Consider the following 19,086-nt stretch of genomic DNA (forward strand, 5'->3'; position numbering starts at 1 on the left):
CATATGCAATCAACGACAGTGGGACATAACATATGCAATCAACGACAGTGGGACATAACATATGCAATCAACGACAGTGGGACATAACATATGCAATCAACGACAGTGGGACATAACATATGCAATCAACGACAGTGGGACATAACATATGCAATCAACGACAGTGGGACATAACATATGCAATCAACGACAGTGGGACATAACATATGCAATCAACGACAGTGGGACATAACATATGCAATCAACGACAGTGGGACATAACATATGCATCGAATGCAGCGGTATTGAAAATCATTTTAATCTCATACAGAATTCTAAATAATGAAACAAAAGGAAATTGTAAAATAAAATATAACAATTCGCTTTAGAAAAAAAAATCTGTATAATAATTAGAACGCACAATGATGTTACAATACCATTTCATATATTTTATTCTCAAAACAGGTTTCAGCCATTCACTAAATTTATGTATATATTTAAGTTTATTACTGTAAAATAAAAATTACCCAAAATAAAACACACTGTCCCGAATTTAACACCAGCTTTCAATGTGATATATACATATTATTATTGGAGCAGTATTCCATGGCATGGATTTATGACAACAACACACAATTTACAGCACAAGCGCTGGATTTTAGGAAATTAGTGACATTAGCAAACTTGCATGCGGTTTGTGGGGGTATGGGATACAACCATTACAAAGTATCTATTTTAGAAAATAGTTTTTTAGAAACAATATGACAAATCGATAATAACAAAAACATATTAAAATGCTGACTTTCTTGGCACAGGTACATCAACTTCAAAGAGACCTTGTTTTGACAAAGTTACATAATTGTCAGTACGATATGTAATCCATACGCGAACAGCATTATGTGAACGTAATTTTCACAATACCGGCATGCTTAGCGCAATGACATTCACAATGAGACGAGTTCCAACAGTGGAGTTGTTTCTAGAGGTACAGAAATGTCTTTCAGTTCCTCTTCGGTTTTTGCTTCGATGTAACCAAGGGTTTCCATGACGTCACCGCAAACATTCTGCACCATATCAACCTCGCGAAAACCCAGTTCGTGTCGCCAAGCTTGCGCAGTGCTTGCTGAGTTTCTTTTAGTATTCATAGTACCCTGGGCGTGAGTCGGTGCTTGTGCATGAGTATTACTTTCTATCCACCTCATGACGTCTTCACTCATTTCCATACTGAAAAAATCATACAGGTCGATAGCTTTGCGGGTGACATTTTTTGCGATGTCTTCATATCTCAGCAGGTGTACCCTGTTTCTCATCCATTCCAGATTATCTTGCACTGCGCGGATATTCGTCCTCAGCCATGCGCAGTAGGAGTTAACATTAGCTGGATGAAGATCGGCTAAGTCCATATCCTTAGCACCGACGAGATTAAGATCTGTCAAACTGCTTTTGCTTCTCGTCGGGAATTTAAAATGTTTTCTTGATGTCGCCACTGCTCTGGGGTCCCGTACCAAAAATACGATCTCCAAATTTGAACAGGCCCGGTCCACAATATTTTGAAGTGTGGACACATCTTCTACTCGTATCGATTTGACTACCATATGGTCGTAGGATGCGCAGATAGAATTCATATCCGACGGTAGGATTTCGCTACATTTGTCATTCCTAGCTTGGCACGCTTTTTTCAATGCCATGCTTTCAAAAATAGACAGGCGCCATCCATGGATATGATACGCATAGTACGTCATAAAGTCGCAGTTGACAAGGTTGTGTAATATTTCCACCGACATGGACGTCCGATAGTTATCAGATATCGCTTCGTAGCGCACCATGTCTGGGATCACTCGCAACGGCTCGAATGAATAAAACACCGACGGGTTTCGATTGAAAAGTTCTCCAAGAAATGTTGATCCACTTCTGGCTTTTGCCACTATCAAAATACGCTTCCCTAGTTGATCATTTGGACACGGTTCCACGGAGTTAATCATCTTTCTGCCGCGAAAGTTTTCTATTCGCCACTCCAGCTCAGCTAAGCGACGCCGGACCGACGCGTTGTTATAGAGGCCGTATTCTGTTGAATCATCGGACGTTTTAGAGAAGAAGATCACACAGACGGCAACAATGACGCAAGTTATTAGAAACACAAACTGTTTTTTGAGCAAGTATTCCATATTAGTGTGCAGAGATCTTCCAATTAAACCATTGTCATGCGAAGGGAGTGATATTCGCTGGAGAGGCGCTGGGAAGAAGACCAGTATGACAGCTTGCGATGCTTTATTAATAACCATGTTCGGAACCACGTGTGACATCTGTCGTGGCATTGAAATAACAATGTCACGTCTAAAACTGAAAAGAATTAAACAAATATAATAATACGTTGTTGCGTAATGCAGTATTCAGCTGAAACAAATATTAATTTTAAAGCAACACTTTGTGAATAATAATCGCTTATGTCATTTTATGATCGCCCGTATAACACAATGCACAGGCTTAACAAACGTTTCCATAACAAAATATATAATTAACAATTTCATTTTCTATGACGTCAAATTCTGAATTCGATATTCTTTTACATCTGTCGAGTGACTGATCGATAACATTACTTGATGGTGACGTTTTGCAAGGTATATTTACGTATGATCTATCATGGGTGTGGTATGTCAACACAGTCCGTGAATCGCATATCACAGAATGCGTTGTACTGTAACAGTTGTACAGTTGCGTTCGATTACCATGTAATAAACAAACAGTGCGTTTTACACGCGTTGTATACGTCGTGTGGAATCCATATCAAACATGGCGCACATACTTAGCGGGAAATACACGACCTACATGACCTACATGATATAGACTTCTTTAGCATGAAAAAATAAGTCCTACTATAAATCTTTTCCAGAATATGCATGTGTGAAATTGAAATTAAACATATTTATTTAAAATTTCGACCAAGGTAATAGCCTCTCCCCACAAATAAAAAAACATAAAGTAACCATGACAACTGACGACATTAAATACATATACAGATAGGTTAATACAATTACCTACGGTATGTTATGTTAACTATAAATTTAAAATTGATAGAAGTTGCAAGTGCTATTATGTGCACCTGTTAGAATCTAATTCTTAAAATTAGTTGTAAAAGAAGGTACACTAAACGTCGTCATTTACGACATTGAAAGGTCATTACACTCTCGTGCTGTTTTGTTTTGCAATAGGTGATTTCAGTACACGTCCTACATGGTTCAGTTTGTATGAGTGATTAGATTTAGCTTTATTATATATATTTGAGTAAAAGAAATGCTCACTTGTGAAGGCGACGTTTCTTTTCTACTATCGTTTTAACTTAACCAATTTAAATTACCAAGTTATTTTAAAAACATTTTTTTGTGTGATTTGCAGAGCAGCTTGGATTTGTACCTTTTCAAGTATCAATAAGGATTCCATTTTGTATTGGCAAAATAAAGTTTTGAACGAACTAAACTGAACTAGCGTTGTAATTTAGTTTTTAGGCGTTGATGGCGCACTTCATCGAATGCCTTTGTAGAATACAATTTCATCTAGAATTGTTCACCATTCATAGATCGTACTTAATAATTTAGTTTCACAAGATAGACATCTTTTCAAACCGTACTGCTGATCACTAAATATGTTATTTTGAAAATTTAAAGAGACATGAATGAATAAATTGAGTATATTTGAGAATGTTGAAATAATTGTTTTGCTATTACTTCTTAATGATTTCTTGAGATATGTTACGAGATAAGAACACCCCTGTATTTAATGTCATGGGCGTATAATGTGTAGCCTTCTTGTAATAGAATGTTATAGAATGAATAATACTTTGCTGTCAAAACAAGGGTTTTATTATTATTATTATTATTATTATGTATTATTTTTATGAAGATGAAATATGAAGCAAAATTGTTTAAAAATGGCCAAAAATGCAGTGTTTGACTTTGGTCGTGATTGGTCCTGACGATTTTTACACTGCTTTCCCTTTTTTTAAAATTCGCCGCCAGCGCGGGGATATTTGTCATGTGATTTTTGAAAATTTATGACTATAGAGGACTACCGGGAATATCGAGTAATACATTTAATTTCGATTGATCTATTTCACGATGTATGACTAGCATGCATATCAATCGTTTTGAACGAGAACTCACTGTGCATAACAATGCAGCCTTGCGAACAGAAAGAAGTTGTTATTATTTTAATCTTGTTATCACGACTACACTAAACAGAATTCAAATGCGATGAAATCATTTGATATAATGATGCCAACTAAATACAATGAGATTAGCATTACGATTCGGATTGTTTTACATACCGAGGCTTTTAACATATATTCATATTTTATTATTCGTCGCTAACGGCTACCGATGCTCTTCAGTTACAAGTGGCGGTCACGTGTCTTTCACCACTATTATTAGAATATAATTTCAGCGCATTTAGTTTGACGCCAGCTGATACATTGCCCATTGTTGTGTTATTTTAGTTATATTGTTAAACATTTAAACATTAATCCAATGGCATGACGTATTACTCCCTGCCCTTGCCGATCTTGCTGTTCATTTATTTTGTGAGACTAAATGACACCGGAAGTGCAGATTATAGGTATCCAAATATTAACCCTTACCGCCTGTCAGAGAATTGAATGACCTGGTAGTAAGGGTAACCTAGATACGACTATATGCGACACAAGCTATATCTATGACGTTGCGTATTATTAATAGTAACAAATTAATCGCGCTAGACTTATGTACGAGCAAGTATTTTAACATGATAAGGCATTGGCAGGTACAAGTTAAGTTGAAATATGAGCTCAATTTATATGAAATGTAACACATTTTTATAGTAAACATTTTATCTTATACACGGCGCTAGTAGCATGCTTTAATTACCTGCTACCTTAATTGTTAACGACTTTCCCGCAAATCTATTTTTTCATCTCGTTTGAATACAGTGTCCTAAAGAGGGGTACACTCTATTTACAAATTACCTGCCCCTCACCCCAGTTCTCATAAACGACGGCAAATCAAACGGCGAGTGTCAGAGATTGTCCTGAAAACAATATCAGACTTAAGGTAGAAGCCTACTCATCAATTAAAAAAAACAGAATTTATTCATTTTGCAATAAACTGTACTCAAAGGCTATACAAACGTTGGGGGTCACCAGCCTTTTTATTAGAAATTGATGGTTGTATTTTAGTCGCCATTTTGACACTATTATAACACTTTTATCATGTGTTCCCATGCTATTATGCAATATCTCAAAATCTAGCCTGGTGACATAGGCTGAAAAAATCATATATTGTTAATGATGGAGTACCTTTTGTTGTTCTGAATTATTAAAAAAATCTGGGTTTTAAAAAGTTTTAAAACATGCAATTTTTCTTAAACATTATGTTTTTTTTTAATTTTTAAGAAATATTGGGACACGTTTTTCAAAAATCATAACTGTAACACACAATAATGCTATTTCATTGTACCATGAGACATTAGCTTCATGATTGGACATAATAAACTAATGAACATTGTCATAGGATTTATGACTAATTTTGTCAAAAAATATGACTAGGCTTCTACCTTAATGGCGTAGAATCTTTTAGTACGGATGCACATTGAAATAAACCGATAAAGTTCAACAGTACTCACGGATGTTCAGTATTCATGATCAGCGTAGACGTTCACTCGTTACTGGTCAGCTGCCAAACCTCCCTGTAAACACAACGTAATGGCAGTATTCATGATGTTCACACTGTCTATATTCACACTAGATCCACGTGGAAATAATAACAGTACCACAGATTCGGACTGACATATCGATCGTTCTTCTGCGAATAATGGCAGAACATACATACAGTATTAATACTAACAGCACTTATTTGAATTGACACGACAATTTGCTGCTACCAACGAAACGCACCGCCACCAGCTGTGTCAGGTGAGAGATTGTAATCTGTTTGCATCTATCGAACCAACACAATTACAATTAACTATTTCGTGCTTTACACACATTGTCTATTTATTTATTTATTTACTATTTTTTTTGTCGACGAGAGACAGTATCACGGAATATATTTTAACAATCTATGATATATTACTGTATCACATTATATTCTGCTGGATGGTCTATACATGGTCGTGACGCGACAGATTGTGTACCGTATATGTGACGGTTCTCTAAGTGTGTGGAGGGTTGTTATGGTAACCTATGTACACATGTCTCGTATGCAGAACAAAGAAAGGAATGGTGAAACAATTGAACAAACAAACAAAAGAAGGAAAGAGTTGAAATAAATAAATAAATAAATAAATAAATAAATAAATAAATAAATAAATAAATAAATAAATAAATAAATAAATAAATAAATAAATAAATAAATAAATAAATAAATAAATAAATAAATAAATAAATAAATAAATAAATAAATAAATAAATAAATAAATAACTTAAATTGTCAATATACAAATACACTATAACTAATAAGCATACTATTATTATTTATATGATCATATCATAGCTAAACCTGTACAACAAATTTTAATAAAATATTCAAATTTACGTGGAAGCGATTCTCGAGAGTCAATCAGACATGATGTATGATTGTGGGTGTTAATAAATGAAAATATAATAACATACCAGAGATTTCAATTGTGGATTGATGAATCACTTTTACGTCACTGAGGGGTTACTTCGCATTCAAACCACTAGAAGCAAACAAAAGATGGCAGGCGGGATTTTAAAACACAAATATCAAGAAAGGATAAAAAATTTATCGACACGGCAGCCGTAGTATATCTATTCGACGGTCATCAAAATTGTTTATCAATGTCAAAATGTACAAAGGAAGAATCAAAAACTTCAAAAAATTACTTGTCAAACAAAACGATAGTTAACTAATATATAGTCATGAAGGTAGTTCAGCAAGTTAGAAATCCAGGATACAGTAATTTCAAACGGAAAACACAGTTTTGTGAACTCTTGTTTTATCACGGGTAAAATCTTCTCTCTGGGTTCTCCACACTTGCCAGGGGGGAATCTCGTCTCGTCTCGTCTCTATATCTCGTCCCCTCGAGGTGCGGGATCGGGAAAGTCACTTATACTTTACAGTCAAATAAGACACACACAGCGAAATACGTTTCAACTCTCGTCTTAGTCGGTCAATCGAGCACTCTATAAGACACAGCGCCCTGGGGAAAAGTCCCCAAGACTATCACAAGGCTGACCCAAGACTCTTTTAGACTGCGTCAAGGCTCGCCCCAAATCTGTCCAGGACTGCGTCTATCGTGGAGTACTTGCCAAGACCAACTCAAACTCTCTTTATTCATTTTCAAAACTCTAACCAATTACAAAACAGTAAAAAGACTCTAGGACGTAACCTTCAATCATAAAGCCAATCACACTAAGTACTGAATACATCATATCTTTTGATTAATCGTTCACTACATTAATAACTACGGATACCAACTGTCAGAATGAGTAGTCAGAATAGCGACGGTTATCTCGTAATTAGTTCCAAATCACTGAGCCAAGTTCCGTCCAAAACTTCAAATAGGCCTAAACGATGACAGACATAACACAGCAATTCGCTAATAATCAGCTAATTAAGTCGGTCAACAGATACGCAAAAACAAATTCATGACAGTTACAACAGAGCAGATTTATAACGAACATTTGAAGAATGTAAAATATAAGAACTTTGCAAGAAGCAATGCTCTCCATGAAAGGTGAGTAAATACCAACATTTCAGACCAATTTGCTCATTGGTTATGAAAAACATTTTCAAGCGTTATTTTTTTTCTCTCTTTTTTCTGGAAATTCAATATGGAGGTTTGACCGCTGTATTATGTATGAATATTGCAAAAAATCAGAATGCGTAGAGCCCAGAAGTGGTTCAAAAGGGTCAGTTTAGCTTCCTTCCAAGATGGCTGACAAGGAAGAGGAGAAAATTGTTCCAGAGTTTCACTACACACCTTCATATTAAGACCTACAAGCTAACAGAGAGTCATTCGTGTCTGATTAATCGTTTTTGAGATATAAATGACAGGATAATCTGTTACAGAAAAAGAAACTTAAGGTTTAAGCTTTGCCTGTCAACCAAATGAGTAAATAATTAAATAAATTTCATTAATTCTTTGATTAATTGATTGCCTGTATTTTATCATTCCAGGGATCGGTTATCATCTCATATGTTGTATTCATGATACTTTAGTTCGTCTTCCACGTGTATTTATATATAATGACATCTTCTTTTACAATTGGCCGAAAACAAAATTACAAATTTTCACTTAATTTACCGAACTGGAACAATGCAACTTTTATCCAATAGAAGACATGTTTTAAGAATATCAAGATGCATTCTTGGTAAATAAAAATTGCAAAATTCATGTGACCCAATTTGATAACATGATACATATAATGCGATGATGACGGATTTCGTTGATGAGAATTCTTTGTCACTAGGTGGCGCTTTGAAAATGCTTTGCCTTTTTTCTTGCCGTTAGATATTCCATGATACGAAATGTATGATGCGTAAAAAACCCTTCACATGTCTGTATAAAGCCTAGTACGCTTCCAACTACATATATCATCTAAAAGGTGAAATGCCTGCGTATTGTAAATGTATACATCATACGCAAATTGCACAGTATATACGCAATAATCTATTGCTAAATCACAATTATATTATATTGTTTTATTCTTTAGTCACTAGTTGCAGGTGTACGTGTAAAGACAGATGTTCTGTTCTGCTCTGAGATCCAAGATCTTAGACAATTATAAGCACTGTCAAATTGGTTTTCCTTTTTCGTAAACTGACCTATCAAAAATCACCATTACTACGCATGGTTCAAGTGTGACTGTTGTTCATTGATGTCCCAAGTAGCCTTAGTACATTACTGCCATTTTTAAATTATTATATTTATTATACAAACACGTCAATATTCAGTAGTGATTACCCGGAAAATACTATTTCTGTTTGTCATCCAAATTTATCGACCAAACATTGTGTTATATGTTTCATATCAAATTAAGAGTTCTCATTAAAGATACTGACGAAAACAATTGCGTATTTTTATTTGTCGGCTATTGAGAACTTATTTTAGGTTTTTGATAAAAAATGACCGATTGCCATTTTCTCCCATGAATCAATGTTCAATATTCAAACTTGTCATGAACACCACTGAGAAGTTACTATTGTACGTTTCTATGTTTTTGGTTTTATTTCCATGTGTCCTTATTCATTTGTCGGATATGTCTTGACATAGTTCCTTTTTACTGACTGGTGGCTCTTCTGTCCAAAAATAGCTGTTCCAACATTTTTTCACTAGTTTCTCAAGGGTTCCTGGGGCGATATCATTCAATTTTGACATTGACACGAATTTGTTTCACAATTTGATTTGTCCATCATACTAAAGGCAGAGCATATATTAAGTTCCATGTGCATTACAATTTGTTTTTATTTGTTTGGATGGAACTTTTTTGACATTCTTTCAATTACGGTTTCATCAAGTGTAAATATTACCAAATGCGAATGTACCTTTCGACCTTAACCAAGGTTTCCCTAAAATCGCATGTTTGTGAACAAATTGCGTGCCGTGAGTCCGATGCAACCACTTTGCCACCAACAACCGGGTTATGTCATTTACATTGTCACGCTGTTTAATGTGTTAGTGCTAGGCGACATTGCCAGGTGTGTTTTTACTATTGTAAGTGCACGCCCTAACCGTACACATATTTTGTCATATATACCATATAAATACAACAAGACATGACTGTATGGCCATCTTTCCATCAAACTGCAAACATTTGATGTGTTATCAACAAGACCTGGCTAATCACAAGCACCTGCGAGCCTTAACAAGGCCCCATTCATAATGTAATGTATTGGACTTTGGCTTTTGAGTCTTTGGCGCAATTAATCTAAGTTTGTGTTCACTATCCTGGAAATACCATCATGGTCAATCTAATGACCACTAAACTACAAGTATTCAACTCAAAATGTTGATTTAAATAGAAACCGTTCCCGGTTTATGGTTTGAGTCGATGTGTTCCGCTTGTTTTTTTCTCTATGAGATTTCCAGTTCCATCGCCAGGAGTCAAACGTCGAATCCGAAATAAATCATCTTTCTTGTTTTCAGAGCAGATGATATTGACGTGAAATAAACAGAAAGCTGTTGTTAAAATAGATAACAATCATCAATTATATATAATCTCACCTGAAGTCATCTCTCACGAATCTCACGAGACCCAATTATGTCACCAATCAGCAAAAATATTTGTGGCCATGGTACACATTATGCTTTCCCTTCACATTCACCAAATTAGTTAGTAACATGTTTATATCCTTGGCGTGGAAGAGCAGTTCGCCTTGCATAAGGATGGTTCCGAGTTTTCGATTCCCAAAATAAACTATGCGTTATTATGTTTGGGAGGGTGGAGTCTGATGGGGGAAGACGCTCCGCCTAGTCATCGGTTTACGTTAAAATAATCCATTGATCTTCGTGCCCGCCTTTGTAAGAGCTGCGGCTTCCAAATACGTAATTTGGCTCTTGTTGTTGATCTGAGAAAAAGTGAAGTAAATGAACTTCATATTTTTCCTAAACCTAAACTTGTAACAATGTACATATAACAAGGTACATATAACAATGTACATATAACAATGAACATACAACAATGTACATATAACAATGTACGTACAACAATGTACATACAACAATGTACATATACATGTAACAATGAACATACAAAAATGTACATATACAACAATGGACATGTAACAATGTACATTTAACAATGTACATACAACAATGTACATGTAACAATGTACATACAACAATGTACATACAGCAATGTACATATAACAATGAACATACAGCAATGTACATATAACAATGAACATACAACAATGTACATGTAACAATATACATACAGCAATGTACATACAATAATGTACATACAACAATGTACATACAGCAATGTACATATAACAATGAACATACAGCAATGTACATATAACAATGAACATACAACAATGTACATATAACAATGTACGTACAACAATGTACATACAACAATGTACATATACATGTAACAATGAACATACAAAAATGTACATATACAACAATGGTCATATACCAATGTACATATAACAATGTACATGTAAAAATGTACATACAACAATGTACATGTAACAATGTACATACAACAATGTACATACAGCAATGTACATATAACAATGAACATACAGCAATGTACATATAACAATGAACATACAACAATGTACATGTAACAATATACATACAGCAATGTACATACAATAATGTACATACAACAATGAACATACAACAATGTACATGTAACAATATACATACAGCAATGTACATACAATAATGTACATACAACAATGTACATGTTACAATGAACATACAACAATGAACATACAACAATGTACATGTAACAATGAACATACAACAATGTACATACAACAATGTACATGTAACAATGAACACACAACAATAAACATACAGCAATGTACATATAACAATGAACATACAACAATGTACATGTAATAATGTACATACAACAATATACATACAGCAATGTACATATAACAATGAACATACAGCAATGTACATATAACAATGAACATACAACAATGTACATGTAACAATATACATACAGCAATGTACATACAACAATGTACATACAACAATGTACATGTTACAATGAACATACAACAATGAACATACAACAATGTACATGTAACAATGAACATACAACAATGTACATGTAACAATGTACATAAAACAATGTACATGTAACAATGGTCATATACAAATGTACATACAACAATGGACATATATCAAAGGACTTGTAATAATGGTCATATACCAATGTCCATACAACAATGTACATATACATGTAACAATGAACATACAACAATGTACATATACAACAATGGACATGTATCAATGTACATGTAACAATGTACATATGACAATGTACACACAACAATTGACATGTAACAATGGTCATATACAAATGTACATATAACAATGTACATGTAAAAATGTACATACAGCAATGTACATACAACAATGTACATGTAACAATGTACATACAACAATGTACATGTAACAATGGTCATATACAAATGTACATACAACAATGGACATATATCAATGGACTTGTAATAATGGTCATATACCAATGTACATACAACAATGTACATACAACAATGTACATATACATGTAACAATGAACGTACAACAATGTACATATACAACAATGGACATGTAACAATGTACATATGAAAATGTACACACAACAATTGACATGTAACAATGGTCATATACAAATGTACATATAACAATGTACATGTAAAAATTTACATACAACAATGTACATACAGCAATGTACATATAACAATGAACATACAATAATGTACATGTAACAATATACATACAGCCATGTACATACAACAATGTACATGTAACAATGTACATACAACAATGTACATGTAACAATGGTCATATACAAATGTACATATAACAATGTACATGTAAAAATGTACATATAACAATGTACATATAACAACGTGCATACAACAGTGGACATGTAACAATGGTCATATACCAATGTAGATATAACAATGTACATGTAAAAATGTACATACAGCAATGTACATACAGCAATGTACATATCACAATGTACATATCACAATGAACATACAACAATGTACATACAATAATGTACATGTAACAACATACATACAGCAATGTACATACAACAATGTACATACAACAATGTAATGTAACAATGTACATACAACAATGTACATGTAACAATGGTCATATACAAATGTATATATAACAGTGTACACACAACAATGGACATGTGACAATGGTCATATACCAATGTACATTTCTGATTTTTATTCCTTGATATAAAAATAAATCAATTAACAATAATTTATATAAGTTGTAAACGTAAAAATAGAAATACGATACAAACTGATATATGTAATTATTTACAGATAAACAATAGAGTCAGTAAACTATATTAAACGTATTAGTAGTTATACGATAAGTATACCGAATAGTAAATAAAGCAAATATAAGAAAAGCTTGGATCGAGTATCAATTATACATCTCAATTATCAGTTCATTATCAAATCAAGTACATTCTTAAGTTAGATGGTCCCAGACTTGCTTGAATGCTGAATCAGGTAGTATCCTAACTTTCGGCTAATCCCTTCCATGCGTGTCCTTTCCTTTTTGGTAAGACTAGAATGCGCTATCACGTGATTGCTTGACCGAACTAGTAAACTCAAATTAGGACAATATTGGGTAGCAAGTTTGTCTACTTTCCTGGAGTCGAAAGGACCGCACTGCATCTTCTGATAGTAGTGATAAATCCTTTTGTTGTTCGTATTCAGTGCATCGTGGAATTTTAAAGTTGCCAGTAAAACTGAATGTTTTATTTGGTATACTCGGTACTGAAAATTGAAACGTTTCTTCAGATAGAGATTTGACGGGCGTGGCGGTGTCGTTTGAGTTAATCGAGTCATCAGTTGTATTAATTTCATTGTTCTCAGCAGCCGTGGTATGTTCAGCAGATTCTTTGGCATTTAAATTACGCGTGGCAGAAAGGTCTCCAAGTTCAACGGTTTTATTTTCAGAACGGGGCCGAATATCGTTTTTTGCGACAGCGGTAGTAGTATCCATACAATCACTATCATCATGTTGAAGTGCAGGAGTAGTACTAGGTTCAGACACTACGATCGCACATTTTCCCTCATCAGGATAATCAGTACAGGTGAATTTGTATTGATCACCGGCATGATCAGGCACATCATTTTCGTCATTATCATGTTGTTTGTTGTGCTCAAGCTGTGTTGAAACAACTTAATCTCGTAGTTTATCGTTGTAACATGTAACAATGAACATACAACAATGCACATGTAAAAATGTACATACAGCAATGTACATATAACAATGAACATACAACAATGTACATGTAACAATGTACATACAACAATGTATATATACATGTAACAATGCACATACAGCAATGGACATACAACAATGTACATATACAACAATGCAAATACAGCAATGTACATATAACAATGTACATATAACAATGTACATATAACAATGCACATAAAACAATGTACATACAACAATGAACATACATCAATGTACATGTAACAATGTACGTACAACAATGTACATATACATGTAACAATGCACATACAGCAATGTACATATAACAATGTACATATACAACAATGCAAATACAGCAATGTACATATAACAATGAACATACAACAATGCACATGTAACAATGTACATACAGCAATGTACATATAACAATGTACATGTAACAATATACATACAACAATGTACATACAACAATGTACATGTAACAATGTACATACAACAATGTACATATAACAATGTACATGTAACAATATACATGCAACAATTTACATGTAACAATGAACATACAACAATGTACATGTAACAATGAACATACAACACTGTACATGTAACCATGTACATGAAACCATGGACACATAACAATTAACATATAACAATAAGTATATAGTAGTACAGAAATTATTGTATTAGACGAAGGGTTATGATATAGACTCTTTTATAATTTAATCCACAATGCCCAAATAATATTATTGTCTCTTCTGGTGGTCTAACATTCATAATGAGCAATTGTTACCAAACAAAATATTTATTTAAATTGACGTCGTTCAAACATGGGAAACTGGCCTGTGAGTCCTAGACCTGGAAACTATATGCCCTAAATACAAAGATTTGGATGTTCAGTCGCTGATGTAAATAAATGAAATATAACAAGACAACGTTATTTATAAAACTACACTTTAAACAGATCTCACAATGGCAATATAAAAGCATTATTTGCAAAACGTTAATAATTTGAAGCAGCAATGTTACACACAAACATAAACAACAATGAAATGTCCCTAATTGATACGAATAAAACACAGTGATACTAGATGCACGGCTTAGTTAATATACGCAGTCACCGGCACTAGTTGGCGTCAGCTACCCTTGAAATCCGAATTTTTAGTAAATGAATATTCATTTTGAGTTTTTCAAGTAATTATACCAACTATCCATATTGCATTGCTTGGTATTTTTTTCAAGACGACTAATGCTATGCTGCGTTTCATTTCACTTACATTTTAATTCCAAAAGCTAAACACTGCACAGCTATGAGGGCGCAACACAGACTATAGTACATGTATGTGAGCTCCTGGGAAAGGCCTTCTATCCGTTTTCAAACATTGGTGTCGATGAGTTACTCAGATTTGAACATTTCGTTCTGTGAGAAATATGAGTCTAGGAATACTAGCATAAAAAGCTGCCATCGGAGTATTAAAAAAAAAAACTAAAAAAATGAAAAGGGCGTTGTTCGCCCTGTGAATAAGATGGGAAGCTTCTGTGATTGGCTGGAAGGTGGTAGAATAAGTTTTGCATTGAACATTGCGGATTCGATATATCAATACATTCTACAAGCGGTTATTTGTGAATATGGTAATTCACTGAAACTGTACACTACCCTAGTGATTGATTACGATGCGTGTGGTCACAAACCCAGGTCCAATTATTAGAGAACCACACTAACAAATATGGGCGAAAATTAAGAAGTCGAACTGAATCTGTGAAGAGCCTGATATTCAACAAAACATGAATGAGATGAAGAAAGAAATGCTTACGACGAGATAGTTACTTTACGTGAGAAAAGATCCAAACTGAAGATCGTACTAAAAGAAACAACGAACTACATTGAGGGGAATAAAACCGAGACATTGGATACGTCAGAACTATAGATAAAATAACATTGCTGGCAACATAGTGTTCGTATACACAGAATTGAAATTCGTGATGAGAAAGTGAAACCAACGATAGACAATATTCATTTATTCACGAGTTGATGGATGGAAAAGGCATTGTTTGAATGATAATATTAAGAAACAATTTTTAAATAGATTTAAATAAAAGGTTGCACCTAAAGTATCTTAGAAAAAGCCAGCAGTTACATTGGCGTTGACCATATACATAGTAGTAAGCTGCATTGCCAATGTTGGCTCGTGCTCATATGTTGTGTCCCACGGAAAACACACACACACATCCTCAGCGGCCACCTTAATTCAAAGACACAAGTCGGAATTTAAAACGAGCTCGAGGAATGTTTACTCGATTGAATGCACACAATAACCACACATTGCAGACAGTCATTGTGTATGGACTATGGCTGGGACTTTTAAAAGAAACACCAGTCGAATTCTATCAAAATCCAGTAAGCAATTGAAATGACTTGTTGACTATCAGAATCACATACGAAAAAATAAATAAATCGATTGCTATAAAAAATAGTCGCAGGCCCTAATGGACTGTATTTAATGATAATTTTAATAGTGGAATGTTTTCCATAGGAATGATCACGTGGGATCATACCCCTATATACCCATACCTATAGAAAAACAAATCTATAACAGATCTTGCTAGTTATAGAGTCAAAACATTACATAACGTATTATCTACAACGAATGTCATTATTATTTAATATGCCTTGGTTCAAACGTATTTACATAAGACAAATGGAAAAAGCAAAAGCGTTTCAAATCAATGTATGGGGAGGTCAAGTCATGTATGATGTTAGATAGGGTGTCTCGAATTATTTCAGATGCATTATAAATATATGTGGCTAAATGTTGTTCTCGTATTTATTGATAAACCACATGAAAATAAATTGTGGAAAATATATGGTGTCAATAATAACAGTCGTAAACGCCTATAAATAGTGGGAGTGGTTTACAGCACGGCTAAAGCAGCAATTCTTGGAGAATGTGGTAGGATGCTTACATTTTCGTTGGTTATAATTCCAAATGCATTAAGTATTGGTTGTGCCCTACGTGATTGCCAAATCATAGAACAGTTAAACCTGCATGTAGATCAATGTATATCCCATTGATGACACGGGAAAAAACCTGTTCGGCCACAGAAGAGAAGCATACTTTACTTCTGTGTGGGTTCAGTAAGATGTTAGAAATTCAATTGTAATCTGCGACTATTCGCATACATCGCATAAGAACCATAAATAATTCATATTGTACCTTACATGACACAGTGTTTATCTCTACAGTGTTCCTCTTCTTACTAATGCAAACATGATTACGTCATTTTAATCCCTTTTAACCAGTGAAATGACGAAATGCTATTTACGCGTACTCAATATTACATATCACTTGACATCCTTTATCACTTTGAGCATCATTGGACTCACATGAGTCATGTACCTATAGTGTTATCATTTGGGGTTTGGTCCATCGATGAGGACGTATTATGCAGGTCGCAAAGAACATGGAAAGAACAAACAGCTCAAAAGGTTAAAGGATATATTATGTGATATGTAAAAACACTAATTTATTAGAACAATTAATACGTGACTACGATTGGTTACGCATAGGTCCCAACAATGTGAACATAATGTATGTACGACATTTCTTTGCAATATCTATTTCAGGCGCGTATCGATATGTGTAGTACTGATTTTTAAAATGTTCAAAAGAGTGAATGGTATGTTATGCTACAATAAATCTGGATAAATTTGTTCATGGTAATATTTCAACAGCGTATTAGAGATATGTATAAACAAGATAGGTTCGGTCACGTGTGCTCGGGGGACTCATTAATTTTATATTGTAACGTCAAAAGTATTTTGCAAAAAGAAACATGCCTTATACAAATTAACGTAACATAGACTTACCTTGGCATGGCGTCGTTGTTCAAATTATAAAGTGAAAATTCGAGAGAGACGTTTTACAGGCACAGATTTGGAATCGTCGTCCAGTAAATTTGAGGGTCACTTATACTTAGATATTACTGGTCATTCCCAACTTCTAATATATATATATGCATTATTAATATAACTCCGAACCACCACCGACGTGATGTCACATACGTACAGTTGACGTCATAAATACAATTCTATCAGCACAGATTGTGGAATAAATGTTGCCCTTGTTGTTAAAGGATAGAGGATAGAGCCACATTTATTATGTGAACGTATTGCCGTAGTATCGTTAACGACATCAGACTGAGACTAAATGAAATGGAACTACACATAACTATATTCGAACGAAATTATAAACATGATACAAATATGTCTCTACACAGCAATTGACCGTAAATTAGATGTAAAGCACTTGACTGTACAACGGCTGTCAGGTTAGATTATTAACATTTAAATCTCCATAGTTGTGGCTTCGGAAAACTGGATAAAATCGCAACGGTTGCCTTGGAGACAAAAGTTAAATCAGGCGAATGATTTGTTTTCCACGCGGATATTTCAGACATATAATAATTATTATATTATTTCACTAAGCGAGTATTTCATTTTCAAAGCCCATTACTGGAGTGGGCGATTTGATGGGCACATTACAATGTTGCAGAACGCATAGAAAGACACTCGGATTCTCACAACAAATTTGCTTACATACTAGTATATACTTAAGTATACGGAAAAACATGGGTAACAGTGCAGATGACTTTCATCTATGTAAGGATTTTTTGAGGCGCGACATATTTTATAAATTAGTGTCAATATCACACGTGATTCACTTCAGGTAGATCCATACTCAAGCATTTAATTTGATGAATACGTTTATGTTTGTAATGTATCGTATCGTGCACCACATACATCGTCAACAAATAAATGAATTGAAAATATGAACATATAAATCTATATATCTATCTATCTATAGGTATATATAATGTGTCAGACACAAATAAATCTGGTTGTGCTGATTAATTGGCGATACATATCTGAAAGAAGCCTAAGTATTGACGATGCATAGCTTCTAACAGATGTGTTACTGTCATGATGGACTACGATAATCCAGATTGATTTCTGATATGGGACAGTTCCGTCATCGCCAATGACGTACAAACATGTATGTTGCACCCGTACACAGCAGCGACAACACCTTTCCATAATACATTACCGATATATACAACTTTTAGGGTTTTTCTAGACGTACACGGACGAAGCTTGATAATAGG

At 34.1% G+C, this 19,086-nt stretch overlaps 1 protein-coding gene across 1 annotated transcript; it reads right to left on the reverse strand.

The window, feature by feature from the left end:
• Window positions 1-276: 276 nt before the first annotated feature.
• LOC102806646 (carbohydrate sulfotransferase 1-like) lies at window positions 277-5,862 on the reverse strand. Its single transcript, XM_006822208.2, has 2 exons — window positions 5,629-5,862; window positions 277-2,319 (listed from the first exon to the last, which is right to left on the reverse strand). Exons 1-2 carry the CDS (start codon window positions 5,643-5,645, stop codon window positions 924-926), a joined length of 1,413 nt encoding a protein of 470 aa, XP_006822271.2. The 5' UTR covers window positions 5,646-5,862; the 3' UTR covers window positions 277-923.
• Window positions 5,863-19,086: the final 13,224 nt, after the last annotated feature.

The sequence above is a fragment of the Saccoglossus kowalevskii genome, chromosome 5 (assembly GCF_978046115.1).
Source record: "Saccoglossus kowalevskii chromosome 5, keSacKowa6.1, whole genome shotgun sequence".
Classification (NCBI taxonomy): domain Eukaryota; kingdom Metazoa; phylum Hemichordata; class Enteropneusta; family Harrimaniidae; genus Saccoglossus; species Saccoglossus kowalevskii.